Source organism: Mytilus galloprovincialis, chromosome 2 (assembly GCF_965363235.1).
Source record: "Mytilus galloprovincialis chromosome 2, xbMytGall1.hap1.1, whole genome shotgun sequence".
In the NCBI taxonomy this organism is placed as follows: Eukaryota; Metazoa; Mollusca; class Bivalvia; order Mytilida; family Mytilidae; genus Mytilus; species Mytilus galloprovincialis.
Window position 1 is genome coordinate 78,272,734 of NC_134839.1, and position 26,925 is coordinate 78,299,658.

General features: G+C 31.5%; 1 protein-coding gene across 1 annotated transcript in view; it reads left to right on the forward strand.

Annotated features, from left to right (window-relative positions):
- The first annotated feature begins 69 nt into the window (after positions 1 to 69).
- Positions 70 to 26,925, forward strand: part of LOC143064473 (uncharacterized) — a 54,780-nt gene continuing 27,924 nt past the window's right edge. The window contains exons 1-11 of the mRNA XM_076237317.1: positions 70 to 207; positions 899 to 1,098; positions 2,736 to 2,903; positions 3,393 to 3,500; positions 8,140 to 8,211; positions 9,198 to 9,327; positions 10,111 to 10,214; positions 16,209 to 16,301; positions 16,785 to 16,826; positions 22,823 to 23,087; positions 23,590 to 23,886. Coding sequence (XP_076093432.1) covers positions 150 to 207; positions 899 to 1,098; positions 2,736 to 2,903; positions 3,393 to 3,500; positions 8,140 to 8,211; positions 9,198 to 9,327; positions 10,111 to 10,214; positions 16,209 to 16,301; positions 16,785 to 16,826; positions 22,823 to 23,087; positions 23,590 to 23,886 — 1,537 coding nt within the window. The 5' untranslated portion in view covers positions 70 to 149. The remainder of the gene's footprint in view (positions 208 to 898; positions 1,099 to 2,735; positions 2,904 to 3,392; positions 3,501 to 8,139; positions 8,212 to 9,197; positions 9,328 to 10,110; positions 10,215 to 16,208; positions 16,302 to 16,784; positions 16,827 to 22,822; positions 23,088 to 23,589; positions 23,887 to 26,925) is intronic.

The following is a 26,925-nucleotide window of genomic DNA, read 5'->3' on the forward strand; positions in this document are numbered from 1 at the left end:
TCGTAGCGGTTACACTGTACAGACAAACTTCAAATGTACATTTCCTGAATAATATCTGGTATCCTCATAAATATATATAAACATTACATTTCTCCACATTACGCAGCTTTAAACTCAAGATCAAATGTGCATGTATTTCCCTTGAAGAGATGCAAGGAAAAGAATATGAATTAGTCAATCAACTGGCTTTACTTCTCAGAAAAAATGGTAATATACTATAGATAGTGTTAATAATTTTGTTTCTTAGTTATTGTTGTTGAAGTTCTATTGGACTGATTATATAAATTTGATTTTAATAGAGACATTTAATTGTAACTGGAGATCATGATTGTTATTCATGTTATTAGAAAATCAAATCTTCTCTTCCGAGACTCGACCTTTAAGGACATCTGTCTTAACTGTTTCAAGTTAGTGCAGTAACCTAATCAGCTAAAAAAAACTTAAAGTCCTTTCCTTGCTCAACTACTTAGGACTGGCTAAGTATCAACATTTAAATAGAAGCAATCCAGTCACATATCTCTCAGGTCATCATACAATGTACATGACATGTACCCAGTCTGCACGGTTAACCACTAGTCCGATGCCCCAGACTAGTAAAATTTCATTTGGACTAGTAAGTTTTTGCAAAACTTTGTTTGGACCAATAAGAAAAATGTCAGGATATTGATCTTCGGACTAGTAGTTGAAAAAGTTTTTGGTGCAGACTGTGTACCACTATGACCCTCACAATCCTCTCTTTAATATTAACATGGGATGTTAAAGATGAGTGACATATGTAACAGAAGAGCAAGATTCTTATTATGAAATCGCATTGTCTACTAATTTAGAGAAAATTATCAAAACTGTATTTATTGTACTCTCATATATAACATATATACTTTTGTAATCCTAATTTCAGGTGACAGAATTTTAAATGGTGAAAGTAAATTAAGCCTTACTACACAGTCCTTGTCTTTACTAAATGTTTCCTTCAGACGATACAGCGATGCCAAAAATAATGAGCCCAGTCGTAATAGGTCACACAGAGACCAGATGCAGAAATGGAAGTTTAACGTTCAGTACCTTCATGATTTTATTACAAAGACTATTTCACTTAAGGTAATACAATGGATGCATTCAGTATGTTCATTATATGTATTTTGCAGGACAAATTTCATCTTAATCTAAATGTATCTATAATATAGATTTTATTGCTGCATCGAGGGTGATATTTATCCAATGGAGACAGTTAAATTTCAAATTTAAAACACAAGGCTTGCAGAGCGTTTTAAATGTTTTATATTTAACTGTTAGAAGTGGATGATAAATAGTGTTGCATGAGATTTAGTGGTGGAATCTGTTTCTCTAAAGATTTTTAGACGATATGCGCACAATTTTAATCCTTCTTTTCTAACACCTGCAAAAATATGTGTTCTTCTATGTGAAGTCATCAGGCATTGTTGCCTGTTTTCTTTGCATCACAATAGAAAGTTTAACATCATGATAGATTTCTTACCAATGAAGAACTGAGATCAAATGAACCACACTCAAATTAGTTAAATATAAATAATCAATGTGTAATTTTAATTGAATAAGAATTAGGGAAATATATGTACATGTGCCTTTATCATATACATGTATCAAATCTGTACACTCCAAACTAAACCTTAGAGATAATTAAAAAGAATTAAGATTCAGATTTTTTCTCAAATAATAATTTCAAGCTTTTATATCCTTCTGACAAATAAGTTGAAGACTTTCTGCTAATTCTGCTTTCTAGAGCTATTAAACAATTTATTGTAGATTAACTCTTAAGTTTTATTTATTATGATCTTTTTTCTTTTTATCAAGTTAGAATATCTAATCCTGTACTAATAGAAAAAAAAAGGATATGGGATATCTTATCATACATGTATCTATCTATCCATGACTCAAAATCAGTACATATAAAACAAAAAAGCAAACAAAAAGGAACAGCGCTTTTACTTCTGTTCTTCATTTCAAAAATAAGTATGGTGAAAAAATGTGCTTGCTATATGTTTGCATTCAGTAATTTTAATATTTTGGCATCTGTCTCTACAAATATGAACTTTAAAAATTCTTCTAAATGATATCTAGTTAGTAATTTAGCATAAGAAAAAGGTTTATGTAAAAATGCTTGGTCATACAAACTGTGTTGTTCAGTTACATCTGGCACCAATTCAAAATCCTAATAAATAAATTCAACCAAATTTGTGAATTTTCACAGCTCTCTTTTAACTACAAAAGAACTGTGCATATTATGAATTGTACACTTATATCACCTACATGGCAAATGTCAACCAATGTTGAAAGTCTTGTACATGTAGCAACACATAACTCTCCGGTATTCACCGACTTCTAAAATTAACACTTGTTTTCTAAAAAAATCTGCATAAATAAGCATACTATGTGCTCCACGACCCTTAAATACATGCATATGTTAATTTTGGCACAAAATGGTCAAAATATATTTTTCATTCAACAACAAATTTGCTCATGTAAATTCATTGGCTAGTATAATTGCATAAAAAGCTCTATTTTTGGTCACGAGTAGAACTTCTTTTAAATATGTTCTATATGTTATTGTGTGACAGCTACCTAAGGATGAATAAATTGTTTTCTTTATTTGGTGTCTTTTTAAACCAACGGCAAATATATTTCAACATTTTATACCCACACTATAGTCATGGACCATGACTTGTAATAACAAACAATAATAATTATTTCCTTTACAGATAACACACAGTACAGCAACTATGCAAGGTCCAATATTGATATCCAGGTTTCGCAGTGTTGAAGTCCTGGAACTGAAGAAAGTCCCCATTCATATGTTAGAAGGACTACATAGGCTACGGGGACAAATAAAAATTATTATTGTTTCAAGATGCCTTAATTCCTTACAAGTAAATATATTGTACATTTAGATAAATAATAATTCAATGTATAACAATAATTTCAAAATCATATTTTTAGAATAATTGTAAACTATAAATTGTATGTTTAAAAGAAGTTAATTTTACATCATGCATAACTGTTTTCATGCCAAGTAGGAAGATAAATTTGATAGAATTTAAAATATTTCTGATTCATTTTGATATAAGGGCTATTCCAGAAAAAAATGTATGGGGGAGGGGTTGGAAGGCACATTGTATTAATAATACATGGGTGATGGGTATCAGAGCAACTTTTCACACTATAATGCACTATTATTCTCAATTACAATTGTCTGGGTGGCGGGTGCTGACAAAAACTGCCTTCCAACCCCCCCCCCCCCCCCCCCCCCCCCATACATTTTTTTCTGGAATAGCCCTAATTTAGATCAATAAAATTTTAATCCTGTGAAAATATCTTGTAGTGATTGTCACAGAAATAATTGTACAATATTTTTTCAGGATCTTTTTGAAGCCTGTGGAGGAGATCAAAGTTCACCAATGTCCTGGCCGTGTATAAAATCTATATTTTTAAGTTATAATGGAATAAGGAAATTAGACTCATCTTTGGTAAGTTAACTTGATGGCATTTCTCAAATTAGACTCATCTTTGGTAAGTTAACTTGATGGCATTTCTGAAATTATTTCGTATCCATGACAAAATACAGATGTTGGGTAAATGTCAATGAGAGAGCATGACAACAATACTTATCAGAGAAAAAAATATCTAGGGGTCAACAGATGTCTTCAACAATATTAGACATATTTCTATTGTCATGAATTCTAATTTCATATTTTGCCCTCTCTCTTGAAGCCCCTTTAGAACAGCCCTTTCTGTTAATTTGCTTTAGAATATCAAAGCAAACAAAACTGAAAGTCTCTACTAAATGTTCTTTTAAAAACAGAAGGTTAAACCTTTATGACATTGAGAATCATTATGATGATGACTTCACCATCGTACATACCAGAACTGTGCTGAATGAAATAAACATTAAACTCTTGGGGCCACAGGATAGATTATTTCCTTGGTATATTAACACAAAAATACTTAAAGATACAGAAAAGTTGTAGGAACTCAACGCTACTAGAAAAAGAGCATGGAAACAGGATTAGTCTTTCAGTCTGATTGCGGAGAAGTAAATGGGCAATAGTATGATATTTTATGAAATCTTGCAAGCAACTAAAGCATGTGAAACTGCATACATTTGTATATGAATTAAAAGAAAATGTTTTAAATTACTTCTTTTATTCATCCCAATTTCCAATGTATAGCAGATAAAAAAATCATTTAGATGGATGTACAAATGTATAGAATGCATGCAGTCATAGCAAATAAAATGACTTGAAATTGATATTCCTCTATTGTGTCCAAACAGCTTCTAATTCAAATTTTTGTTTTAGTGATACATTATATAAAAATTGTTGTAATCAAAACGGTACTGATTTTTTTCTCTGTTTCATATTCTATTGTTGTAATCTTATATGATATTATATATATTCTGTTGGATTTCTTTGATTATATTTACTGTTAAAGGGAAACTTCGCAAAAAAATCAAAAATTGATATTATGTTCATTCAGTATAAAAATGCCCAAATTCATAGTTATTAAAGTTTTATTCCCCTAGATAAGCGATCACCATCGATTTTAAATTTAGAGTATCAATTCTCTGCGTTCGGCCATTTTGTCTTCTTTCCTGATTAATAACAACGATATGTCTATAAACCACAAAGGAACAAAACTACAGTAACCGATGTAGTCGTAATTGCGTGTCGATATCTTGTCAATCGTACGGTTGTTTTATCCGACTAACTGACTTGATACCGAAAATATTCTTATTTTTTTAAATTACCATGGTCTGTTGTTTTTAAACTGTTGATATTGGAATTAGGTAAAAAGTCAAAGTTGAAATCATAAATAAGTGTTCCGTGAAAATTGTTTTCGAAAATCTAATTTGTTCATAATTGTTTAAAGTAATAATCTTTTTTCAAATAAATTCTGATCTTCCCTCATCTGATCACCAGCATGGCTAAAGGTATTACTTCCAAAGGTATTGTGAGGGGTGTGAGGTGACACGTCCAGGTATTCAAGCGATTTCCTGTCGGGCTTGCAAGTTCATGCATCGTTTCACCTCTGCAGGTATTGATCAGTGTACACGGCGGATAACTTATAACTTTCCATTTTGAACTATCAGATGTATAATATACAACTCTGTCTAACTTGTCTAAACTATCAGATGTATAATATACAACTCTGTCTAACTCTGTCTAAACTCATACGCTTGTTTATAAATAACATTTTTAGTGTAAAGAATATTATTCATAAAAATATAAATAATACCCAAAAATTAAGATTTGATGAAATTAAAATCTATTTAAATATTTTTTCCAAGGGTGAATTTGGGAAAATGTAATATATACTCATTGTCAATAGTGAAGGACAGATTGGAACATACCAGAAAAATTGATTTAAAAAAATGTACGCACTTGTCGACGATTCGTTTATACGACTGGGTAGAAAGTTACGGAACTATAGCGCAATTTAAAATATATACATGTATACATTGAACATAAGAAAAAAAACATATATTTTGAATAAATTTGGGTAAAAGTTTTGTAAAAAGACTAGTCCACGTATGCCAACAGTATGTAATCATCGAATATCGATAGACTATTGTATACAAGAAGAAGAAGAAGAGAACCAATTTGATTTAAATACAGGTCGATGTATAATTTGCTTTGGTTCATCGAAGTTGTGGACATAGTAAAATCACAGATTTATATTTCAATAAGATTGTTCTCGAACAAAGGAAGGAATTCGTCATCACAATTGTTATATATGCCACTGGACGAACACTAATTATCCCCAAGGGATGTGAATATTTTGCTGGGAAACTATTAAGTATCAAAGTTTCAAATTAATTTCGGGATTTATTTTCTTTCTTGGTATTCAAGGGAAATATGACATTAAATTAGTTCTGTCATTTTTTTAAACATCGTTAAAAAGATGTGTGTCTAAGGTGGACGCCACAAGAACCCTGTAATACTAGTATGAGAGTATAGCATGTAAACATTCCTTCTCAATAATATGGTTGTATTGGAAATCTTTTCATACAGATTGACAACTCATGGTCCGATATGCATGTAATATTTGCCACATGACGCCCATAGTTCTTTCTACCATCATCATCTTATTCTTTGATATTGCTGTAAACATGGATGGTTCACATCCAAACAAAATGGGAGTAATGTACCTTCAGAGCTTCTCCATGGTATACACTTGTGAAACTTAATATATAGACGAAATTTCTGTATTGAAATGAATCTACATCTTCAAATAACGATTTTGAGTAATCACCTTACAAAACAATATAAACGTATGGCAAGATATAACCATGAAGGAATTTAGTTTTTGTCAGACGCAAGAACTCATCACTATCATAAACGTATACGTATATATGCATGCAGTTTCAAATATCAAGAACAAGCGGTCGATGTCGATAGTCCGTTTTCTAACTGTTCAGAGTTAGACATGTCACTTGTTCATTCTTGGAAGCCTTCATATTCCCCGTCCAACGATGGGAACTCTTTCTGGTTGTGTTGACTATAAATGCTTGTATGGTAATTCTGTCGTTTATCTGTACAAGTGGTTGCATTTCTCTCCTTTCCCAACAAACAAACTAACAAAACGCTACTAGTCTGCTTTCTCTAGAGCTCATCCTCAATGGCGCTTATACGTCAGGAAACTTACATGTATACTAATAATGATTGTTTCAAGAACAACGATGTATGGACGAACTATTCTAAATTCGTCAATATCAGTTATGCATGACTGAAATATGTTTTATTACAACTACTGTATTACTTATTTGGATTAATGACGGCTATCATGTTCAACATTGCACAAATGTTATCATAGAATTTAAAAAAAAAAATGTACAAAAATCCTCAAAAAAAATAATACCTTAGCTTAGATCATTGGTATTCTTTTCACAAAAACACAAAAAGTTCGTGTAAATGATTGTCAAATGAATTTAATTATGTAAGAATGAAATGTTAAAAAGAAACTAAAAAAAAATCATGCATGTTGTATGTTGTATTTTTTTTCAATTAAAAAACTTTAAAATTGCCATAGTTTTATGAGCATTAAACAGCCAGATTTAAATACAAGTTAAGAGATTCCGGTAAAGTCAATGATATCAAACAGATGTGCAATGGTATATCAAATTGGGAAATATTGCATTTAGTTTTTATTAAAGATTAAAACTACTATTTTTACTTCAAATTTGAATCTTTACGCCAATTGCCGCTAAGAAAGTAATCCAAAATTGTTTCCTTTTATTTTTATACACTTTCGGAATTATGAATCTGAATTTTATTTTCACTTAATTTACACAATTTAATTATTGTATCTTTATTCTCATCGTGTATTAAATCTTAGTGTATTAAATACAGCATACTCTTTCTAATCCTTTCTGTTTATCCTTTCCAAATAACAACATTCATACCTATGTACGCTTGAACTCACACCTGCGGCTAAATAGCTACAAGGTAAACGAATTGACCTCAAGCCGAGAAATATACAGTGACCTTTACAAAATAATATACACACTCTGCTCACACATTAGTTGCATTGAAATGATTATCAAAACAATAACGGTAAATAGAACTGAAATATTTTCAGTTCAATATCAGTAAAAATGTTCAATAAATATTTTATGAAAAAAATCTCAATAATAATTAATGAAATTTATTCGAAAACATTTACTAGAGATAATTTTATAGGAGTTTAATTCAATCAATACAAAACGGTATATGCATATTCATTTTCGTTCATTCTTATATTGTGGTTAATAACTACGACCATTCGTCAGCTGTGCGCTTTTAATTACGTATATTGTCGATAAGCTATAAGAGTTAAACAGTTTTTATTTTTTCCCAGAATTCAACAAATCGGGCTAAAACGTCACGATCCACTCGAGAATTCAACCAAAAAATTTACATATACTTGATTTTCTCTGTTATTAGAAGGAATATAAATTTAAAACTTTGCAAATGTGTTTTTTATGTTAAGATGAACATAATTAGATGATAAGTCAAAAATCGCGGAATTTCCCTTTAAGGTAAATACAGAAATTTTAAAGTGATTCTATGAAAATTGTGACAGGATATGAGTTGCATTAATATATTTTTAAAACTCATTTAATTTCAGAGACTGTTACCTGTATTAGAAGTAATAGACATAAGTCATAATGATTTAGAGAGAACAGAAAATTATTTAGAGGTAATTCTTATTTAAGATATAGAATGTTTCATAGCTATCGTACTGTCATTGCAGATTTTAACCATAAAATGTATAATTAAGAAAATGTGGTATACATTGTATATGAGACAACTCTCAACAAGAGACCAAATGACACAGAAATTTACAACAATAGGTCAATGTACAGCTTTCAACAATGGAAAAAACCCATACTGCTTAGTCAGCTATAAAAGGCCTGGAAATGACAACAAAAAAGTCTCCCCTAAAATGGGGTAGTGGTGAAACAGTGCAACATAATAACAGACTTTAAAAATCAGTTGAAAAGAGTTTATCTCAATAAATCTATACAAAGCAGAAATACATCTAACAAAAACACAAATTGGTTTTTGCAGGGTACTCATACATTCCAACAAACAAACAAAAAACACTAAATACAGATCTGAGTGTACTCACAATTACTGAAAGCTAGTTCAAAGCCAATACCAACTATTTAAAATAAATCATGCATCTAGCACTAAAGGTTCATTTGATCTGATAAGACAAATAAATATGTTAAAAGCTTTTTGGTTAAGAACCTATCTTCACAAATGTATATATTTGAGTTTATTTTTAAAATATTTTCATTTAATGTTAATGTCTTTTTGAAAGCAAATGTAATAATGAACTACATTTGTAATCATAGATCAGAGGATGAAATTAATTAACTATATATTCACATATTTTATACATGTATATTGACCTTTGAGTTGTGTAAACTATTAAGGTAATTCATTATAATTTCATTGATGGTATTAAAACATACATTTTTAAGCTGTAATGTCATTTAGTGATGTTCAGCAATATTGACTCTCCATCTAAAAATTTGTTAATGTTGAGCCGCTTTGACTAACACAATGCATGTTTTAGATGTCTACCATGTATGATATTTCCTATATTTTTCAAAATTATTAATGAAAATAGAAATATTGTTTATAACAAGTAATTTTCATATCCTGTATTTCTAACAGCATTTGCCAGACATTACAAGAGTAAATTTAGGATTTAACAGATTAGATAGCATTCCATCTTTTTCACTGACAACAAAATCAAGAATAAAGACATTAGTTCTACGAAATAATAACTTGGATAATATAGAAGGTATTGTATCTAGTCATAGATTATTTGTAATGCATGCAAAAGGGGTAGTTGTCACTTCTTAGTTATAAACGTGTGTGTTTAACAGTTGTTTTTGGAATGAGCCACGTTGAAGTTGAAGTAATTAACATTTGAATGATTAAGCTGAAAATAAATGACCAAAAGGCACTGAAGGAGAATATTCAAAGCCCTTTAAAGTCAACTTTGCCTGAAAATATATTTTACTCCTTCAGTTTCCATATTGGTTCTTTTCTATACCTAACTTTTTTTATGGAATTTAACTGTTCTGTAAATGTCAGAATTGTTAATCCAGCATGGCAGGTTTTTCCAGTGGATTTGTTTTGTCACATTCACACTACATGTATATCATTCTTAATGAAAGACTTTAAAAAGGTATTTTGAAGTTGATGATAAGTGAATGATAAAACAACTGCAACAGTATGGACTTCATGGTTTAAATTTCCCTGATAATACAAAAAACTTGTCACAAACCTTCAATAAAATGGTCTAAAAGCGAAAAGTATATCCCCTCTAAAATATTTTCCCTTTAAAATACATCCTTTCAGAAACTCCTCAATATAAGTAGAAATCTCTGTCCCAATTTTGAGCAATCACAGTTTCTACTCTGGCAGAATAACTTTAGCATAAGACACTTTTTAAGATATTTTCATTTTTATCACCGTGGCAGGCAATCGAAATTTATTTGATTAACAAACCTACTTTTATGTAAGGTAAGAATTTATATGTACATACATGTATATACAAATGAGCGTAAATATATTGCAGGTATAGATGATTTAAATAGCTTAGAAGAACTGGACTTATCTGAGAACTGTCTTTGTGATCATTCATGTTTGGTTGGCCTGGCAGAGCTTAATAAGCTGAGAATGGTAAGTCATATCTGAGAACTGTTGGCTGCAAAAGAGCCTTTAGAATGAGCTTTATGAAATTCATATGTTCCTTACAATTATTAAATATATTTATTGCTATTTTACGAAATTTTCCTTTGATCTAGCTGACTGATAGTTTCCTTTCTCAGCGGAGTCAAGTGATATGAAAATTTATTGCTAGAAACTAATACCGTGTTCACACTTTAAAATCTGCACAGGGTCAAACCCAGGTTAATTAACCCGAAATTAATTACCCCAGTTCACACTTGAAAAAAATTAACCCGGGTTGGGATTTTCCCTTTTAACACAAATAGAAATGTTAGCAACAATATTGTAACACGCATCTGTCCACTGTACATACTTACATTTTTAGCTTCGGAACCGTGAGCTTTAGCCATCACTTGGCGTCCGTCGTCGTCAGCGTCCATCGTCATCCGTCTGGTGTAAACTATTTCAAACATCTTCTCCTCTGAAACTACCTAACCAATTCAAACCAAACTTAAGCTGAATGATCCTTATGGTATTTAGAATAAAATTTGTGTTTTATTTTCTATTTCGTCAAAAAACATGGCCGCCATGGCTAAAAATAGAACATAGGGGTAAAATGCAGTTTTTGGCTTATATCTCAAAAACCAAAGCAGTTAAAGCAAATCTGACATGAGGTATAAGTTTTCTTAAGGTAACATTCTATCAGCCCTGAAATTTTAAGATGAATCTAACAACCCATTGTTGGGTTGCTGCCACTAAATTGGTAATTTTAAGGAAATTTTGTAGTTTTTATACGACCGCAAAAATTTTAATTTTTTGGTCGTATATTGCTATCACGTTGGCGTCGTCGTCGTCGTCGTCGTCGTCGTCCGAATACTTTTAGTTTTCGCACTCTAACTTTAGTAAAAGTGAATAGAAATCAATGAAATTTTAACACAAGGTTTATGACCACAAAAGGAAGGTTGGGATTGATTTTGGGAGTTTTGGTCCCAACATTTTAGGAATTAGGGGCCAAAAAGGGCCCAAATAAGCATTTTCTTGGTTTTCGCACTATAACTTTAGTTTAAGTGAATAGAAATCTATGAAATTTTGACACAAGGTTTATGACCACAAAAGGAAGGTTGGGATTGATTTTGGGAGTTTTGGTTCCAACAGTTTAGGAAATAAGGGCCAAAAAAGGGCCCAAATAAGCATTATTCTTGGTTTTCGCACAATAATTTTAGTATAAGTAAATAGAAATCAATGAAATTTTAACACAAGGTTTATGACCACAAAAGGAAGGTTGGGATTGATTTTTGGAGTTGAGGTCACAACAGTTTATGAATTAGGGGCCAAAAAGGGGCCCAAATAAGCATTATTTTTGGTTTTTGCACCATAACTTTAGTATAAGTAAATAGAAATCTATGAAATTTAAACACAAGGTTTATGACCATAAAAGGAAGGTTGGGTTTGATTTTGGGATTTTTGGTCCTAACAGTTTAGGAATAAGGGCCCAAAGGGTCCAAAATTGAACTTTGTGTGATTTCATCAAAAATTGAATAATTGGGGTTCTTTGATATTCCGAATCTAACTATGAATGTAGATTCTTAATTTTTGGTCCCGTTTTCAAATTGGTCTACATTAAGGTCCAAAGGGTCCAAAATTAAACTTAGTTTGATTTTAACAAAAATTGAATCCTTGGGGTTCTTTGATATGCTGAATTTAAAAATGTACTTAGATTTTTAATTATTGGCCTAGTTTTCAAGTTGGTCCAAATGGGGGTCCAAAATTAAACTTTGTTTGATTTCATCAAAAATTGAATAAATGGGTTCTTTGATATGCCAAATCCAACTGTGTATGTAGATTCTTAATTTTTGGTCCAGTTTTCAAATTGGTCTACATTAAGGTCCAAAGGGTCCAAAATTAAACTAAGTTTGATTTTAACAAAAATTAAATTCTTGGGCTTATTTGATATGCTTTATCTAAATATGTACTTTGATTTTTGATTATGGGCCCAGTTTTCAAGTTGGTCCAAATCAGGATTCCATATCAAGTATTGTGCAATAGCAAGAATTTTTCAATTGCACAGTATTGCACAATAGCAAGAAATATCTAATTGCACAATATTGTGCAATAGCAATTAATTTTCAATTGGAGTTATCTTTCTTTGTATAGAATAGTAGTTGATAATATATGTTGGAAATTTGCCAGACATGACTATGATGTCATTTTCTATTTTTATTTGCCAATAACTTTATGTAAATAACTTCATTGGAAATTTGCCAATATAAAATGTTGCTGATGAAGCTTTTTTTTCCTTATCTTATCTAAAATGTTTTTAGATAATGTATGTTGGACATTTGCCAGACATGACTATGATGTCATTTTCTATTTTTATTTGCCAATAATTTTATGTAAATAACTTCATTGGAAATTTGCCAATATAAAATGTTGCTGATGAAGTTTTTTTTATTGTTTTATACAATAAACAATGTATATTCACTTTTACTACCAACCAATCTTAACCATTCAGTGATAACAAGCACTATATTTTACATTTTAATATTTTATGATGTATTTAAAAGAGTAGTTATTGTTGTAAACTCCATTAGAAATTTGAATTGATATCAGTTTTGGAAAAAGGGAAACGGGGATGTGAAAAAAAGGGGGGGGGGGGGTTTAAATTTTTCTCATTTCAGATTTCATAAATAAAAAGAAAATTTCTTCAAACATTTTTTTGAGAGGATTAATATTCAACAGCATAGTGAATTGCTCAAAGGCAAAAAAAAACTTTTAAGTTCATTAGACCACATTCGTTCTGTGTCAGAAACCTATGCTGTGTCATGATCAACTATTTAATTTTAGATTTAAAAAGTTTGAAGAAGAAATCTTTAATTGATTTGTAAAATCTTGACATTTGTTTTGTGTAAAAAAAACCCATGTAATGTCAAAAATTTGATCACAATCCAAATTCAGAGCTGTATCACGCTTGAATGCTTTGTCCATACTTGCCCCAACTGTTCAGGGTTCGACCTCTGCGGTCGTATAAAGCTGCGCCCTGCGGAGCACCTGGTTGGTTATTATCTTGAATAGTATTAATGGTAAAGATGAACTGTAAACAGCAAATATGTTCAGCAAAGTAAGATCTACAAATAAGTTTAATATGACCAAAATTGTCAATTGACCCCTGAAAGAGTTATTGCCCTTTAAGGACAATTTTACGCAATTTGTTTATAAATGTTTTCTAACTTTAAAAAATCTTCTCCTTTGAAACTACTGAACCAATTCCAACCAAACTTAAGTTGAATGATATGATTTTTGCTGTTTTTTATAATCTTGAATTGATTAACGATATGCATACCTGCCAACATTTCAAAATGCCCATGGGGGTTTAACGTGCAAGATGGCTGTCATAGTCCTACAAAACCTTTAAAGGGGCTTTCAAAACTGCATTTTCAAACACTTATTAATATACATTAAACCAAAAAAATAAACTATGATGAAATTGGACACTTAAACTCTTAAACGAAAGATAAATGCCAAAAAATGAAGGTGAGCGATTCAGGCTCTTGAGAGCCTCTTGTTTCATCACAGATGCATTATTTTAAAGTCTGAAATTTTTTACTGCACTCCTGACCACTTTGGATGAGTTCAATCACCATCAACCACTTTCCTTGATTTCAAATAACATCACTTTATCAAAATTGCACCCATTTTTCGCCCAAAAAAGCGATGGAAATGAGGTAGGATAAATCGTTTGTCAACATAGATTTATAAGATTATATTCTTTTTGCTGCCACTAATTTAATGTGGGTTATATAATTTGTGACCCAGTGAATACGGTCACTGGACATCTATCAAAATATGACGTCATTTGATATATATGACGTCAAGTAATAGTAACGTCACATTGAAGAGTCTTATTAAGCAAACATCACTATAGCAACAACCTCACATTAACTTCACTGTGCGTTCACATTTAGAAGTGAGGTAATTATTCTGGGTTAACTAATTTGGGTCAAACCCAGTTTAAAAAGGCATAGTGTGAATGGTGTATAAGGGGGCACGTGGCGCTGCTAATGAAATTGAAGTTGTCATAGGTAAAATAGCGATAAACAGATTATCATTGGTCATCTCAACTCGATTGATTTTTTCACTTTTGCCGTACTGGCTCAAGCGAAGAATATCAATCGCGTTGAGATGATCAACGATAATCTATAAATATCATAACTTACTAGAAAAACTAAGTAGCAAATATGGAATTTCCGAGGAAAGTATTTAGTTTTTCTCTTGTATTTTTTTATGCCCATTTTATGGGCATTATGTTTTCTGGTCTGTGCGTCTGTCCGTTCGTTCGTCTGTCCCGCTTCAGGTTTAAGTTTTTTGTCGAACACTGAACACTGAACATAGAAAATGAAAGTGTGGATGGGGCATCTGTGAACTTGGGACACATTCTTGTTATAACATGTCTGCAGACAAAAGTTAGACCAGAGCATTAACTCTTTGAAGTTCTATGTATTTTTCATGGACATCAATATGCTCAACTTAGACAAAATTTAAGTATAATCATTAGTATTTTGTGAAGGTGGTACCAAACACCTTAAATTCAATTAATTTGGCTCGTTTAATTTTCCTAATAGTTATCAAAGGTACATGGATTATAATTTAATACGCCAGACGCGCATTTCGTCTTCTTAAGACTCATCAGTGACGCTCAGATCAAAATAGTTATAAAGCCAAAAAATTAAAAAGTTGGAGAGCACTGAGGACCCGAAATTCCAAAAAGTTTTAAAAAATACATACTATGATCCTTTGACCAAAATTTATAAATTCAAGAAACCACACACTTTACCAGAAAAAAAATCATTGGATTTATAGCAGTTTGACGATCACCAACTTTGATCATTGAGAAGCTTAAAGTTATATGAAACAAGTGATAGGAGAAAAATAATGTTTATCCAATTCTTGAACCAATGCATGTATATATCATAAACTTAGTCTTCTGTGCACAATTTTATAATTTTTTACGATATTATATATCGTATAATTGTCAATTTTTTTTCTCTTTGTCTGTTATGATTTAACAAATATGGCAGCTCATTAAATGCCATGTTTTGACTCCCAAGTTTACCAATTGTCACCTTTTAGTAAACAATCAACAAAAAAGCATGGATATTGAGCACATGTTTAACATGTTAAATCAGATAATAGTTTATTTCAGTGACAGATCCATGTGTAATGCTATCACCATATTTTTACGAGAAGGTTCACGTTAAGGTCACTTTGCTTATGGAAAATATGTCTGCGAATTTCTTCCTGGAAGCAAGCAATTAAAAAAAAGTAAACTTCTTCTAAATGTGGACAAATTGAAGAATTTTCTTCAGAAAAAAGTATATGTACATAAGTTCAATAATGAAAACTATTCATTTTGTTATAAAAAACATATGCATAATTTTTTTATGCCCCACCTACGATAGTAGAGGGGCATTATGTTTTCTGGTCTGTGTGTCCGTTTGTCTGTTTGTTCGTTCGTCCGTCGGTCCGTCTGTCCCGCTTCAGGTTAAAGTTTTTGGTCTAGATAGTTTTTGATGAAGTTGAAGTCCAATCGACTTCAAACTTAGTACACATGTTCCCTATGATATAATCTTTCTAATTTTAATGCCAAATTAGAGTTTTTACCCCAATTTCACGGTCCACTGAACATAGAAAATGATAGTGCGAGTGTACTTGGGACACATTCTTGTTTAATTTTAGGTTTCATATGACTTTAATATTTCCTTACAGTAACAATAGAATGTGATTAAAATGTTCAGGTGATTTTAACTGAATTATCTTCCTGTAGTGTTAGGTACTACCTTAACAGACTTATTGAAATAAGATATGTTTTAAAAGTGGAAAAAAATCTCACTTGTAAAAATTTCTTATTTCATTTAGCTTTTTAAAAAAAATACTTATTGTCCTTCAAAATAACTGTATGTCTTTTACCTTAAAACATAGTATGACTCACAAATATTTACTTATTTACAGTTAAGTTTACAGGGAAATCCATTGTCCTTTCATGATAGTCACAGACCACTGACAGTACAGTATATTTCCATAGCTTCAGGAAATAATTTAGAAGTAAGTTGTATGCTTATATATTATTGTTGCACTAGTTTAAGGGTCAGGAAACAATCATTTCCAGTCACAACTGGGTTAAAGTTAAAAACACAAATGACTGAAATAAATTTCCTTACTCCAGTCAAATTGCATTTTGTAAATGTACTTATATTATTTGAGTTGGTAAAAAATCTTTCTTTTGATTTTTTTTTTTAACCAGCCTTACAGCAGTTTCAAAATGAATACCATGGGCCTATTGTATTCTCTGGGTGTAGTTGTTTTTAAGCCGTGTGGTGTTATAATGGATGAACAAGCAAATTTAATATTGCATGAATATGTAAGAGAACAAAATTACAATAAAAAAAGCATAGTTGCAGTGTGGAAGGTCAAATAATTCTAATGTTTGTGTGTTTGTAAGTTATCAGCATAAAATTAAAAGGACAAGTATGAAATGGTAGAAACAAGCTAGATAGAAATGGTAAAATAACCAAACTTCTCTTTCAGTTTACTTTAGATGGGAAGAAAATTACAGCAACAGAACGATTAGTAAGTATAGAGTAAACATACTAAAGAACTCTAAACAACAGAACGATTAGTAAGTATAGAGTAAACATACTAAAGAACTCTAAACAACAGAACGATTAGTAAGTATAGAGTAAACATACTAAAGAATTCTAAACAACAGAACGATTAGTAAGTATAGAGTAAACATACTAAAGAACTCTAAACAACAGAACGATTAGTAAGTATAGAGTAAACATACTAAAGAACTCTAAACAACAGAACGATTAGTAAGTATAGAGTAAACATACTAAAGAACTCTAAACAACAGAACGATTAGTAAGTAAAGAGTAAACATACTAAAGAACTCTACACAACAGAACGATTAGTAAGTAAAGAGTAAACATACTAAAGAACTCTACACAACAGAACGATTAGTAAGTATAGAGTAAACATACTAAAGAACTCTAAACAACAGAACGATTAGTAAGTATAGAGTAAACATACTAAAGAACTCTAAACAACAGAACGATTAGTAAGTATAGAGTAAACATACTAAAGAACTCTACACAACAGAACGATTAGTAAGTATAGAGTAAACATACTAAAGAACTCTAAACAACAGAACGATTAGTAAGTAAAGAGTAAACATACTAAAGAACTCTAAACAACAGAACGATTAGTATGTATAAAGTAAACATACTAAAGAACTCTAAACAACAGAACGATTAGTAAGTAAAGAGTAAACATACTAAAGAACTCTAAACAACAGAACGATTAGTAAGTATAGAGTAAACATACTAAAGAACTCTAAACAACAGAACGATTAGTAAGTATAGAGTAAACATACTAAACAACTCTAAACAACAGAACGATTAGTAAGTAAAGAGTAAACATACTAAAGAACTCTAAACAACAGAACGATTAGTAAGTATAGAGTAAACATACTAAAGAACTCTAAACAACAGAACGATTAGTAAGTAAAGAGTAAACATACTAAACAACTTTAAACAACAGAACGATTAGTAAGTATAGAGTAAACATACTAAAGAACTCTAAACAACAGAACGATTAGTATGTATAAAGTAAACATACTAAAGAACTCTAAACAACAGAACGATTAGTAAGTATAGAGTAAACATACTAAAGAACTCTAAACAACAGAACGATTAGTAAGTAAAGAGTAAACATACTAAAGAACTCTAAACAACAGAACGATTAGTAAGTAAAGAGTAAACATACTAAAGAACTCTAAACAACAGAACGATTAGTAAGTAAAGAGTAAACATACTAAAGAACTCTAAACAACAGAACGATTAGTAAGTATAGAGTAAACATACTAAAGAACTCTAAACAACAGAACGATTAGTAAGTAAAGAGTAAACATACTAAAGAACTCTAAACAACAGAACGATTAGTATGTATAAAGTAAACATACTAAAGAACTCTAAACAACAGAACGATTAGTAAGTATAGAGTAAACATACTAAAGAACTCTAAACAACAGAACGATTAGTAAGTATAGAGTAAACATACTAAAGAACTCTAAACAACAGAACGATTAGTAAGTATAGAGTAAACATACTAAAGAACTCTAAACAACAGAACGATTAGTAAGTATAGAGTAAACATACTAAAGAACTCTAAACAACAGAACGATTAGTAAGTAAAGAGTAAACATACTAAAGAACTCTAAACAACAGAACGATTAGTATGTATAAAGTAAACATACTAAAGAACTCTAAACAACAGAACGATTAGTAAGTAAAGAGTAAACATACTAAAGAACTCTAAACAACAGAACGATTAGTAAGTATAGAGTAAACATACTAAAGAACTCTAAACAACAGAACGATTAGTAAGTAAAGAGTAAACATACTAAAGAACTCTAAACAACAGAACGATTAGTAAGTAAAGAGTAAACATACTAAAGAACTCTAAACAACAGAACGATTAGTAAGTATAGAGTAAACATACTAAAGAACTCTAAACAACAGAACGATTAGTAAGTATAGAGTAAACATACTAAAGAACTCTAAACAACAGAACGATTAGTAAGTAAAGAGTAAACATACTAAAGAACTCTAAACAACAGAACGATTAGTATGTATAAAGTAAACATACTAAAGAACTCTAAACAACAGAACGATTAGTAAGTATAGAGTAAACATACTAAAGAATTCTAAACAACAGAACGATTAGTAAGTATAGAGTAAACATACTAAAGAACTCTAAACAACAGAATGATTAGTAAGTATAGAGTAAACATACTAAAGAACTCTAAACAACAGAACGATTAGTAAGTATAGAGTAAACATACTAAAGAACTCTAAACAACAGAACGATTAGTAAGTATAGAGTAAACATACTAAAGAACTCTAAACAACAGAACGATTAGTAAGTATAGAGTAAACATACTAAAGAACTCTAAACAACAGAACGATTAGTAAGTAAAGAGTAAACATACTAAAGAACTCTAAACAACAGAACGATTAGTATGTATAAAGTAAACATACTAAAGAACTCTAAACAACAGAACGATTAGTAAGTATAGAGTAAACATACTAAAGAACTCTAAACAACAGAACGATTAGTAAGTATAGAGTAAACATACTAAAGAACTCTACACAACAGAACGATTAGTAAGTATAGAGTAAACATACTAAAGAACTCTAAACAACAGAACGATTAGTAAGTATAGAGTAAACATACTAAAGAACTCTAAACAACAGAACGATTAGTAAGTAAAGAGTAAACATACTAAAGAACTCTAAACAACAGAACGATTAGTAAGTATAGAGTAAACATACTAAAGAACTCTAAACAACAGAACGATTAGTAAGTATAGAGTAAACATACTAAACAACTCTAAACAACAGAACGATTAGTAAGTATAGAGTAAACATACTAAAGAACTCTAAACAACAGAACGATTAGTAAGTATAGAGTAAACATACTAAACAACTCTAAACAACAGAACGATTAGTAAGTATAGAGTAAACATACTAAACAACTCTAAACAACAGAACGATTAGTAAGTATAGAGTAAACATACTAAACAACTCTAAACAACAGAACGATTAGTAAGTATAGAGTAAACATACTAAACAACTCTAAACAACAGAACGATTAGTAAGTAAAGAGTAAACATACTAAACAATTCTAAACAAATCTCATAGAATGCATAGAGAAATTAGTCAGCTTCAGTAAATCTCAAATAAAAAAATATGTTTGACTTCCATTTAATCTTTGAGAATGAAAAATGAAACCAGTAAATCACAAAGAATGAATAAAGATACTCATTAAACCTTTTAGTTTCTCATAAAATGTATAAAGAAAATGTTAGGCCTACAGTAAATCTTATAGAATGAATAAGAAAACTTTTAAGGCCACCTGTAAATCTTATAGAACGAATAAGAAAATTGGTAAGAGTTCATAAATCTCTTAGCCTGAATAATGAAATATGTAAATGTATTTTTAAAGCCCGAGAGTTGCAAAGGGGGATAGGGTTACATACTAGTCTTATGGATCCATCAGTGTGTCTGTCTTTTGATTTCCAGATGAAACTTTTATGAAATTAAGGTAGATAAACCACCAACTTGGATTGTAAAATAGCAGTTCACAATAGGTCTAGTTCTTTGCTTAAATCTGTAAATTTTGAGACATATTGCCAATTAACAGGTTAGACTGTTTAGTGTAATTAAGAAACAAAAGAGGGATTTATTGCATTATTCATGCTGATTATATATATATGTACCAAATATTTGTGTTAGTAAAAATCATTGTCAACTTAGCCATTTAAGGGGAGATCAATCAAATAGCAAATTTTTACGGAGGCATGATAGAGAAATTTTCAATTTGTACTTGTAGCAGGAAAACAAGTCCGTGGCACCATTTTTTATTTTATTATTTTAAGGCATATTTTAAAACCTTTCTTATATTTATTTCAAAATTCTATCTTGTTTATTTTTTTTTATTAAAAAAAAAAGTGTTTTTTCATGAAAAAACTAATCTATGCAAATTTGGGGGAAGTTTGCATGTCTTGTAGCGTGCAAAATAGCATGGTGACCCATACTTTTTATAAGATAGTTTTAAAAAGCATGGAAAAATCTACATTCTGGCAAAGTATAAGAAAATTGTATCCAAGGCTATAAATACCAATGTTCCACCTTAATTGAAATTTTAATGGAATGCCTGGTACTAAAAGATATCTGAACTGGATCTTATCATTTAATTATTAATATTGAATAATTGAACTATGGTGGTAACATTTTTAAAGTTTTTGATTTTCAGAAAATTTAGGGAAGGACACTTTCTTGAAACTCATTAAAACTTTTAATAATTTGATTTAACCTACTGATACCTGCTATGTGACTTTATCAATTAGAGATGCTGTGTTATGTATCTTTTATATTCTTCTTTTTGGGGAAAGACGGCTTCAAACCGTCATTCCCCTATGGGGTTGACCAGAGTGACATTCCCTCACATCATTCATTTTGTTTTTATAGTGTGGAAAACCCCCAACAAATCTTACTGAGATTGATGACAAGGAGGCACACAAATGAATAGATTGACTTTAAACACTTTTTTTTTACACATAGATTGACTTTAAACACTTTTTTTTTACACATTTCCCTTCTGTTTCTAACGAAATTATCACATTTTGAGCTCTCCTTTACACTTTTTACGTTTCTTTTACAATCCGGAAAAATCAGTATGACGAGATAGTCTAAATATATCCAACCTACATTATATTTTATAGTGAAGTCATTCTTGGAATGCCACACTACGCAGAAGCAGGGATATCCTTCACTGGTTATTTAAATCATTCAAAGATTTCGTGCACTAATTATAAATTGGTATTTGTTAAATTTAAACATAATTATGTTTGCTGTAGATGATTCAAACATCTACCTGCAATACTTTAATTTGTAGATCTACAACTTTCAAAATAAACAAAGTCCGTGTAGATGAGATTGGGGAGAGAAATGATTTTTTTCATTTTTTCTGTAAAATTCTGTTTTGTGAATCTTCCTCCAATTCAGGAGCACCTCAATTGATGAGTAATTATCCACTAAAAATAAAACTAAAACTTAAAATGTGACATTTTGTATATGATTAGTAGTCTTCCATTAAAACTAAATTGTGTGTACCAACAAATAAATCATTGTAATGGTAAAAAGAAAATGTTGCATTTTATAGTTTAAACCTATTTATTCATGAAATTTACAAATATTTCAAAATGTAGGATCTGGAAACGAGCTTCACACAGTTTACATCAATCATATTGTTTTTATTAGTACCTGTATCCCTGTGACAAGAGTTGTAACTTGGAACTTTATCAATGGAAATTTAAAACTGAATAGATTTTTCAGTCATAACTTTCTTAAGAAAAGTTAAAAATCTTAAGAGTACTGTCACAAAAACTGGAAAATGGCCTAGCCTGCAGTTCAGTAGTACAGAATTAAAATTTCAGAAAATATTGTAGTTGTTGTTAAATGACACAATTCAGTTGAATTTTACATAATTAACTATCAACTTTAATCAAATGTTTAGATTTAGAAGATGCAGATCTCTTCCATCGGTCCAAATTGAATCCTAAACTAAGGAAACGAAATGACATTAAACAACAATTGATTTCAATATTGTCAACCTTTCTACATGTTCTAGCTGTTCTTTTTTTCATTCTTCATATGAAGACTTTCAAAAGATACCCCCTCAAAAAAAAAAAAAAAAAAAAAAGAAAAGAAACAAGGGCCGTCTTTCCCCTCAGAGCTATTCAGCTCTTTGATTACCTTCCTTTATTCCAGTTGTGTGCATAGTGTGTTTCCACAAAAAATGGAATACTAATAGACTGTTTCAAACACTTTAGCTAAAATTGTTTTAACTGAAACTGCCTTCATAGACTTTTTGCACTGATATACTTCATTATTTAGCATGTTTAGAGATCTACCAAGTACTTTGTAGGATAAGGTTGAAAATATTTATGTGTGAAATTAACACCTTAAATTGATTTACATTTTTTTTTTATATAAATTTAGCTTACCCAAAGAAGTGTGTTGAACCTTTCAAGACGACCATCATGGGAATCACAAAGCTCTACAATAAATGGTACAAGACAAAAGGAAGTTGTCTCGTCATCTTACACATTTGATGAGTCTGATGATATAGCTACAAATTTAAGGAGAGGATCTCCAAGGGGATCAAGAAAAAAGAAAAAGGCTCGTCCAAAAACAGCCCTTATTTCTGATGAAGAAGTAATAGGTTCTTCAGTGAATGAATATTCTTCACCAGAAAGTTCAAGAGGTGTGTAATATGAAAAATCCTTTTGTTATAAAGAACTACTTGTTAGTCATGATTCATATAGCTAGTATGATTACCATCAACTTTTGCCTTATCTTTTTTGGTAGGGGCGGGTAAAAAGAAGGTTAACAATCTGAAAATGCTTAGAATTCTTTACTACTGTGGATTCATTATTATTCCTTGGATACCAATTTGAGGGAATTTTGTTGGTAAAAGTGAACCACGAAATTAAATGTTCAAGGAATGACATAATTTTCTATAGGTTTGTATACAGACTTCAGCAAAACCATATAATTGAATATCCACAAATATGTAAGTTTTCCTTAATCCACGAAAAAATTGGTACAAACAAAAAATATATGAATCCACAGTAATTAAAAGTTAAAGATAAAGGAATATATCATGTCTTACATACATTGATAGTATAAATTACAGAAATTCATCATCTTTTGTATTTATATTAAAAGTCTGAAATAATATTATGATTTTAATGTGTATATTTAAGCCCCTTCCCCAGAAAAAGAAGATGAACCTGATACAGCTCAATCAACGAAGGAGGAAATCCAAATGCTCCGTGATCATTATGGTGTCAACTGGTTACAAGTTATAGCAGCCAAAAAGGAAGATACACTTGCTTCTTCATCCAGTAGTAGAGAGGTTGATAAAACAGAGGATGACATCTACTTAAATGAAAGTGTAGCAAATCTGAGTGTATCTGGTTCACACAAAGAGACACAAAACTACACAGAGGTCACAAACAAGGACACAGAAGATGATATTGAAGTTTTACCTGAACCAACAGGTGAGTGATTATATTGTTCATAGATTATAAAATCAGAATTAATTTACATTAACTAGAGGCTCTCAAGAGCCTGTATCGCTCACCTGATTCTACTTGGGTTTTTGAAATCATATAAAAAAATGTAAAATTTGGCTAAAAGTAACAACACTTGGCCAGCACCTCATAAGGAAAGGAACATTCATGCTATGTTTGATTTCATTCAATTCAGTGGTTCTTTAGAAGAAGACTTTTGTATGCATTTCCCATAGGGTCCTATGTTAAACTAAGTCCCCCGCAGGCAGCCATCTTGGATGATGGATCGGCTACAAAGTAACAACACTTGGTCAACACCTTATAAGGAACATTCATGCCATGTTTGGTTTCATTCCATTCATTGGTTCTCTAAAAGAAGACATTTGTATATATTTCCAATAGGGTCCTATGTTAAACTAAGTCCCCCGCTGGCGGCCATCTTGGATGATGGATCGACTACAAAGTAACAACACTTGGTCAGCACCTCATAAGGAACATTCATGCCATGTTTGGTTTCATTCCATTCAGTGGTTCTCTAAAAGAAGTCATTTGTATGCATTTCCCATAGGGTCCTATGTTAAACTAAGTCCCCCGCTGGCGGCCATCTTGGATGATGGATCGGCTACAAAGTAACAACACTTGGTCAGCACCTCATAAGGAACATTCATGCCATGTTTGGTTTCATTCCATTCAGTGGTTCTCTAAAAGAAGTCATTTGTATGCATTTCCCATAGGGTCCTATGTTAAACTAAGTCCCCCGCTGGCGGCCATCTTGGATGATGGATTGGCTACAAAGTAACAACACTTGGTCAGCACCTCATAAGGAACATTCATGCCATGTTTGGTTTCATTCCATTCAGTGGTTCTCTAAAAGAAGTCATTTGTATGCATTTCCCATAGGGTCCTATGTTAAACTAAGTCCCCCGCTGGCGGCCATCTTGGATGATGGATCGGCTACAAAGTAACAACTCTTGGTCAGCACATCATAAGGAACATTCATGCCATGTTTGGTTTCATTCCATTCAGTGGTTCTCTAAAAGAAGTCATTTGTATGCATTTCCCATAGGGTCCTATGTTAAACTAAGTCCCCCGCTGGCAGCCATCTTGGGTGATGGATCGGCTACAAAGTAATAACACTTGGTCAGCACCTCATAAGGAACATTCATGCCATGTTTGGTTTCATTCCATTCAGTGGTTCTCTAAAAGAAGTCATTTGTATGCATTTCCCATAGGGTCCTATGTTAAACTAAGTCCCCCGCTGGCGGCCATCTTGGATGATGGATTAGCTACAAAGTAAGAACACTTGGTCAACACTTCATAAGGAACATTCATGCCATGTTTGGTTTCATTCCATTCAATGGTTCTCTAAAAGAAGACATTTGTATATATTTCCCATAGGGTCCTATGTTAAATTAAGTCCCCCGCTGGCGGCCATCTTGGATGATGGATCGGCTACAAAGTAACAACACTTGGTCATCACCTCATGAGGAACATTCATGCCATGTTTGGTTTCATTCCATTCAGTGGTTCTCTAGAAGAAGTTCAAAATGTAAAATGTTAACGACGACGACGGACAACAACGGACGACGGACGCCAAGTGATGAGAAAAACTCACTTGGCCCTTTGGGCCAGGTGAGCTAAAAAGGGATGCTATTTTTTTCAGATGGACCAGATCTACCCCCTTTCCATTTCTTCCAAAATTGTCATATGACATTGTAAAGCAGTTTTTGTCATTTTGCAAATGTTTTTAGTTTGCCTTTTACCTTGGAAACTATTATAGATAGACAGAAACTGTAAAAAAACAAGAATGTGTCCTCAGTACACGAATGCCCCACTCGCACTATCATTTTCCATGTTCAGTGGACCGTGAAATTGGGGTAAAAACTCTAATTTGGCATTAAAATTAGAAAGATCATATCATAGGGGACATGTGTACTAAGTTTGAAGTCGATTGGACTTAAACTTCATCAAAAACTACCTTGACCAAAAACTTTAACCTGAAGCGGGACAGACGGACGGACGAACGGACGAACGAACAGACGGACGGACGGACAGACGCACAGACCAGAAAACATAATGCCCCTCTACTATCGTAGGTGGGGCATAAAAATGATAAAAAAGCCTTCATGACTCAAACAATCAATTTATTCCTTCTAGGCCTTTCCTGGAATGTTTAAAACTGTTCCAAAAATATATTAAGTAGAAATTAACAATTTAGGATTTAAAGTAGAAATCTATGGAAACTCTTTAATAATTGAATTATCAATGTAACAGACAAGGAGTTATATGGACAGGGGTTGTTTAAAACCAATCTTAATATGGTTAATGTTTTTGACAACAAAAATACAAGAGCTGCAGTATAAACAGAAAAAATGATCAACAATAAAAGATCTACAAAAATATAATATAATTAAGACCATCAAATAACTCACCATTCTTAATATGACGAATTCATGACCAAATTTAGCATCTTAGAAACTGAAACCAGGGATACAAGATATGAATTGAAGGGTATTGATTGGAGTTATTGCCCTTGGATGACTATTTAATTCTTTTTTTTAAGCCCCTGTTGAAAGGGAAGGGCATTAAGATTTACCTTGTCCATATGAAGTTTGTACGTATTTAAAAACATAAAAAGTCATGATTTTATTTCAAAACAGTTTTGGGTAAAATTTGTATTGAGGAGAGACATAGCAATCTTGCATTGCACCAGCAGCATATAGGCGTAGCATGCCGAAAAATAATGGTACGGTTTCTGCAAATTAGACATATGGGACACGAAGTGGCCCATCCAGCCTCGCATAGCGAGGCTGCATTACGGCAGGGGGTATGGGGGCCCTCAAGGCCCCCAGAAGCTCTGGGTTTTATAGCGTTAAAATCCTGCATTCTGAGTGTTTCCTGGCACTAAAAAATGTTTTTGAACAGCAGCATTTTTTACAAGACAATTTGAAAAAAATGAATGTCTGTGTCTTGCAGGTTTTGTAGTTTGTTTTCTATTTTTGTGTCATTTACATAGCAAGATTGGTG